Source organism: Lepidothrix coronata, unplaced genomic scaffold (genome assembly GCF_001604755.1).
Source record: "Lepidothrix coronata isolate B3197 unplaced genomic scaffold, Lepidothrix_coronata-1.0 Scaffold90, whole genome shotgun sequence".
NCBI lineage: Eukaryota > Metazoa > Chordata > Aves > Passeriformes > Pipridae > Lepidothrix > Lepidothrix coronata.
The window spans coordinates 1495679-1502783 of NW_016690270.1; the positions used below are offsets into that span (position 1 = coordinate 1495679).

The window sequence follows — 7105 nt, forward strand, 5'->3', positions numbered from 1 at the left end:
GAAGGACAAATTACAGTCATTCCTCTTTTTTTTTTAAAAAAAAAAAAAAAAAAGCATCAATCTCTTCCTTTCAGGATTGTTCAGAACTCTGGAATGCTTTAACCCCTTCCACGGGTATCCATGGGCCATTTGGATGCAGGAACATTTCCAGCCAGGTGAGACCTACTTACCAACTGCCTTCGATTCCTCTTCCAAGTCTCTGCCTTCCTTTTGGAATTCATGTTCTGAAAAGCTAAAGGAGATTCAATATCTGTGACTGAATCCTAATAGTCACCCAATACACATTTTAACCCCCAAACTGTTACACTAAAGATCTTATTTAAGACAGGTGTCAATACCCTAAATCTAAACCTACCAGCAACTTCCAAACCCATGTAAGATTGACAACATCTGACTGACAACAGCCTTTCATTATTGATCCATGCTTGCAGGGTTTATTTAAATCCATGATCCAAGTTATTCCATATCCAAGTATGTTCAGAGAGCCTGTCCTTGCTTATTAATTTAAATAACACTTGAGATCCAGCCACCATCTTTTCATGCCAGGTTTATTACACATGCAAAGGGCTACAGCAGAGCCTGTTTCAGAGACAAACTTCTGGAAGTGAAGATGGGTTTGTACATTAAAGTAACTGAAACTATTTTTATTTTACAGAAAATCAAAATTACACCTCAAGATGTAATTTAATTATTAAACCCCCCACTGTAGCTTTCTACCTTCACACTAAAATGAGTTATGTCAGGCACTGAGAACAACCACCCAGATACCCTTTGGAGCCAAAGAACTTACTGAAGTCACTGGGAAGACTGTGGTTCAAGTTTCTATAAAATTCTGTCCTGTGGGCTTTCTTCAGTCCAGTACACAGACCAAAGTCTGAGAGCTTCACGTGGCCCTAGAAATGAACAAACCAACCAAAAGACAGAACCAAGACAAGACATTATCAGAGCAAATCACAGAATCAGCAAGGTTGGAAGAGAGCCCAGCATCACCTTCACCCCCCTAAACTGTGTCCCCAAGTGCCACATCCAGATGCCTCTTGAACACTTGCAGAGACAGTGACTCCACCACTTCCCTGGGCAACTTATTCCAGTGTCTGATCACGCTTTCCAGGAAAAAATCTTTTCTAATATCCAACCTAAACCTCCCCTGGCACAGCCTGAGGCTGTTTCCTCTTGTCCTGTCCCTTATTCCCTGGGAGCAGAACCTGACCCCTACGTGGCCACAACCTCCTTTCAGGAGTTGCAGAGCCAGAAGGTCCCCCCTGAGCCTCCTTTTCTCCAGGCTGAGCCCCCCCAGCTCCCTCAGCTGCTCCTGCTGCTCCAGACCCTTCCCAGCTCTGTTCCCTTCCCTGGACACGCTCCAGCACCTCCATGTCCTTTGCATTCCTTGTTTTAGCCTAACACTGGATGTGTACATGGAGTGAAGCTGTTGATACTTTCATCACTATTCCACAAAGAAAGCCCTTCAAGAAGCCTCTGCTCCTGCAGCTCCCAATCACTTCAGAGTGAAAGGAAACATCTCCAGATGCAGCTGCAGCCCCTGGGTTGTGAACTGACCCCAAGAGACAGAGAAACACCTTAAATTCAGTGACTGGATCTGTCCTAGTGCATAACATGACCACACTAAGTGCAATTTTTAGAAGTATATCTAAAATATATATTTTCAAAGCCCCAAATTTATCTACATCTAGATGTAAACACACTGAATTGGACACAGTGCCCAGAGAAGCTGTGGCTGCCCCATCCCTGGAGGTGTCCAAGGCCAGGTTGGACAGAGCTTGGAGCAACCTGGGACAGTGGAAGGTGTCCCTGCCCATGGCAGGGGGTGGAACTGGATCTCTAAGGTCCCTTCCAACCCAAATCAGTCCAGGATTCTGTGATTCTATTATTTACATCAGTAATTCCAACCTGGTAGTGGGAAAGGAATTATTTACTGCTGGCAAACCTTTTCCAAGCAAGCTTGATTTTAGGTAATTTGGAGTAAGCAACAGGAGGATACTCAAACAATGAGGCTTTCTGCAAACTGCCTGCAATAACCAGGTAGCCTGGCCAGCCCTCAGGAATAGATCCTGATCCTGAGGGAGATCCCACCTCCATTCTCAGTCTGGAACAGCCACATCCTTCATGTCTGATAGAACCATCTATGCCCATGCTGGCAAGTGGGAGTATAACAGATGTGAGAGCAAAAGGAAACAGCTTTGACTACGAGGGGAGAACTGAAACTCCAGCTGAAACAGCCAAAAATAGCTTAAACAGTTGTCAGAGGGCTCGAGGTCTGAGCACAGCTGGGGTGGAAGGGAGGTCTTTCCTGGCTTGGGTTTTTCCCAGGATTATGGCAGCTACACCTCAAAAGCTGGAAAGAACAGGGCTAAAAAAAGAAGCACCATCTTCTTTCACAACCCTCATCACTAGTTCAGGTCAATATTAAAAATCACAAGGCCTATTTATCCTCCCCAGGGAGTGGCCAGTCCATACCTTGCTATCCAGGAGGAGGTTGTCTGGTTTTATATCCCGATGGATAAAGCCCAGCTGATGGATGGAATCAATGGCAAGCACGGTCTCAGCGATGTAGAACTGTGTCTCCTCCTCTGTTAGAGTGTCTTTCTTCATCAACAGTGTCATCATGTCACCTGGAAACCCCCCAAAGGTGAACACACAGGCTCCACTCTCACTAATTTAAGACATTAAATTAACAGTCCATGTGACAGTCCAGGTTGTGATGAGGAAAGAATTGGGACCTTCTGTCCAGTTTCCCACTGGAACTTCTCCCCCTGCAGCCTCCAGGTACCACTGTCCCACCACCACTTTCAATTTTCAATCAGGAAAACCAGATTTGGGATTTTATCAGTCCATGTGGTCAGTCCAGGTCATTATGAGGAAAGACCTGGGACCTTTATAGAAAAAAAGCTATTTCTGCTGCATTCAGTTAAAACCAACAGGTTAGAGAATCCAAACCTGGTTATGTGGGGGTTCTGCTGACAGCCAGGGGAGGAATTAGAAGAATATTTAGGCCAAGTTTAAACACCTGCAGTCAAACCCAAGCAGGAGACCTCAAGCTTGCCCCAAACATCTCAGTACCCCAAAAAGCAGAAACCTTTACAAAGACTTGTTCCTTCCCAGATGTTCAAACACAGGGTACCCACACACACTCTAATCTCAGACTACATTTGCTAATTAGGAAATCAGCAATCCCCAAACAACAGGAAAGCAGCTTTTGGATCCCAGTTACCTCCAGGCAGGAACTCCATGATCAGGTAGAGGTTTAGCTTGTCCTGGAAGCTATAGAACATCTTCACAACCCACAGGCTGTCAGCCTCCACCAGGATGTCCCGCTCCGCCCGGATATGCCCAACCTGGACACACACAGATGCCCTGGGTTAGTTTTAGCAGATGCTTTTATTGCACAGGCAATTCAATTGTTATACTGGAAAGCAGCAAATACTGAGAATTCAACGGTCAAACCTCTGCACAAGGGCAGAAACACCATCAGAATTTCAATATATGGTTAATTATATAGTATGGTTTATATATTATATATACCTATTAAACCTATATATAATATAAACCATACACTCAAAAATATCTCAATTCTTTACAAAAATATCAAACCATTAGACCTCTTTTTGAAAACCCAGAGCTTCACCCCAGTGCTGAACAAGAAGTGACTGTCTCAGATCATTTTATTCCCAGAAGCACTACAGGAAAGCCTTAAAAATGTTAAATGCTGCTGCTTCATGTCTGTCTGAGTCTGAATTCCAGCAGTTGTATCACTTTGATATTTATATCTGATCCCATAAGTCAGAAATGCAAGAAAACACTGATCTTGAAGTTTACACTGAATCATTTGCATGAGTTTGTGTTGAAAGACCCACCAGAAGACGAGTCCTTAGGAATTCAGGAGTTTTTCTGACTTATTTCCTCAGTAAAAAAAGAGGGGGGAAAAAAAAGCCCACAATTTTTTAGCTACTAAACCTAAAGCAGAGTTGCCTGTTCCTCCTCTGCACATCCCAGTGACCTCCTGGAGTCACTCAGTGCTGCTCCAGGGGGGTATTTACCTGCTCTTTTTCGAGCATATCAGCCTTGCGCAGGATTTTCATGGCATAAACGTGCCCCGTGTCCTTCTTCTGCACCAGCCTCACCTGGGGAGCACACAAAGACTGCAGTCAGACCCAGCACACCTCTGGACAAAGCTGGGGATCCACTCAATGAAAACATATCAGATTACAAAGCCCCAAAAAGCACAGTGCACAGAAACAGCAAAAAGTCCCGTTAATTCTAAGAGAGAATTTTAACAGAGATACCACCGAGCAACTCACACCTAAAGCAGGGGGTCCAAAGGCCACCAGAAGAGGCTTTGCAAGGGCCCTCCAGCCCTCCCTCAGCCCAGCCCCAGGAGTTCACCATTAAAACCCTCTCCAAACCTGCCCAGCAGGTCCTTTTCGACGTCATTCAGGTTCCTTTGAAGCACAGAACGTTTTAAACCAGCATTTATTAGGTAAAAAGATGCACGTGACTGTTCAGCTAAAAATCAATCTGTGGTTGCTACAACATTTACCTTTGGCTTGCATAAACTAAGCAAGCCTTTAACAGACTCCAGAGCCAGTTAAAACCACATTTTTTTCTGGACTCACCTCTCCAAATGCTCCTCTGCCTATTACTTTTAAAGACTCAAAGTCCTCCAATCCAAGCCTTGTTCTCTTTAGGCGAAGAAACTCCGTTTCCTTTTGTGCATGAGCTGATCTCCTGATTCTTTTCTAGAATTTAAGAAACCCCAGTGAGAATTCTGCAGGTGGGTTCCACAGGGATCACAGCAACTTCAAGGAAAGATCCCAGATCTCCATTTAGAAAAGAAAAATACTTGTATTTAAGCATTAAGATAATTTTTCCATATTTGTTACCTCTTCATCTTTTAAGCCTTCTTCTTCCATCATTTGTTCTAGTTTCTTTTGTCTAGAGCAGAGAGAAATTAGAAAAATAAAGGTTGAATCATTAACCTTGTTTTTTAATCAAATTAGAAAAATAAAGGTTGAATCATTAACCTTGTTTTTTAATCAAATTAGAAAAATAAAGGTTGAATCATTAACCTTGTTTCTTAATCACGTGCACAGATCCACCAGCCCTGCTCTGTGCCAGTGAACAGCAAATGTATTGTGTACAAGGGAGACTCAGGAGATTAATTTTGAAGCATCCACTATCCAAATTTAAAATTCCAGCTTTGTCCTCTTTAATTTTAATAATCTAAACCTGCCTTGAGTTTCACATGTTATTCAACTGTACATTTTTGTTGTACACAAACCCAGACTGAGGAGATCTGGGTTCAATTCTTGTCTCGTTCTGACAGCTGGGCAAGTCACTTCAGGGCAGAGCCATAATAAATAAACATCAGCCTCACCTATTCCAGGGAGAACTGGCTCTTTAAAAACCCTTAAAATTTCTCTGCATCTCAAACTCATCATATGTGGGAGGAGAAAAGTTACTTTAGATTTCCTAAGACCTGAGATACTCCAAATATTTGGGAAGAGGAAACGTGTCTGTACATGTTCTCCTCTTTAAAGAATTCAGAAATATTTACAGCCTTAGTCCACAAGGGTCACTTGGGAGAAAGGAAAGGAGGAAGCAAGACTTCAGAAGGGGAATGGCTTCAGGGGACACTTGCAATGATTATCCTCGGGGAATTTTTTCCCAATGCCAACCATATTTACAGCTGGCTGAACTGGGATTGGTGGTTTGGGGGGTTTTATTGTCTAACATTACAAATGCACTAAAAAATTCCTTCTCTTTCTGCAAGTCATCCTTCACAAGATCCTCTTCCTGTCTCCTGGGGCCCTGTGCAGCTGCTGCAAAGTGATAACATTTGGGGTTATCACTTCACCATCAGGCACATTTCAATCGCTTTGCCCTCGTTTCAGAACCCACTGAGTCCAGTCCTCCCAGTCCACACTCAAACCAGTGACTCCAGTAGTCAGTGCAGTACACAGAATTACACAGCTCAGGTCAGAATTCCCTCAAATATCCTTACTAGGCCCAATCTGCACTTCAGGGTACAGTGTCAACACCACTGAAACTCCAAACTGCACAACCACAGACACAGCTGCTGTTACAAAAAACATGCAACTTATAAAGTCCAGTCTGTTTGTTCAGACAAAATCTTCATCCCAAACAGGAAAAAAAAACCCAAACATTGAGATTTTGGGGAGTAGACAATAGTGCTCATAATAAATAAGTACATTTAAAAAGCAAGAGCTGTGCAAAGAAAAAGAAAGGAATTAAATCATTGACATTTTCTGTCTGAATTAGACCTCGATCTCTCCTAATCTGAAACTTTGAAGGAAATATCTCTGCAAGTTAGGATTTATTTCTAAATTGCTGCCTCATTTCTGCAGCTCCTGTAGTGAGCTGGCATTCATTGCTCCAGGAGCTCGTTATGGCTTTGGCAGCAAGGCCAAAAGGGAACCAACACTGAACCGTTTTCCAAATTCTGATTACAGATTCCATGGCAAGCTGGGAGAACAGCACAAGTCCCAGTACTACAGCTTGAGGGTATTCAGCAAATGAGAAGATCCGGCCAAAGGAAAGTCACACAGCTCAGTCCAATCCCATTTTATACTGGCCTGATGGATTTAAAGAGGTGCCACAGGTTCAGGCAGCATTGAGTGACTCCTCACAGCAACCCCTCCTTGTCCCTGAAAAGGCTGTCTTCCCTTAGGTCCTGCACATGGATCGAGGCAATCCCAGCACTAACACAGGCTGGGCAGATAACTGGGATTGGGAGCAGCCTTGGGGAGAAGGACTCTGGGGTTTGGTGGATGAGAGGCTGGACATGACCCAGCCCAGGAACCTCCCGTGCCCTGGGCTGATCCCACAGAGTGGGCAGCAGGGGGGGATTCTGCCCCTCTGCCCCCTCAGGTGAGACCCCACCTGCAGAGCTGCCTCCAGTTCTGGGAACAACAGAAGGACATGGAGCTGCTGGAGAGAGTCCAGAGGAGGCCTCAGAGATGCTCCAAGGGCTGGAGCCCCTCTGCTCTGGAGTTGGGGGTGCTCACCTGGACAAGAGAAGGCTCCAGAGAGACCTGAGAGCCCCTTCCAGGGCCTAAAGGGGCTCCAG

At 44.4% G+C, this 7105-nt stretch overlaps 1 protein-coding gene across 1 annotated transcript in view; it reads right to left on the reverse strand.

Moving 5' to 3' along the window:
* Window positions 1–7105, reverse strand: part of STK38 (serine/threonine kinase 38) — a 13811-nt gene that overhangs the window by 6062 nt on the left and 644 nt on the right. Inside the window, 7 exon segments of the mRNA XM_017821397.1 lie at window positions 163–232; window positions 791–893; window positions 2476–2630; window positions 3230–3353; window positions 4056–4139; window positions 4632–4754; window positions 4899–4950. Coding sequence (XP_017676886.1) covers window positions 163–232; window positions 791–893; window positions 2476–2630; window positions 3230–3353; window positions 4056–4139; window positions 4632–4754; window positions 4899–4950 — 711 coding nt within the window.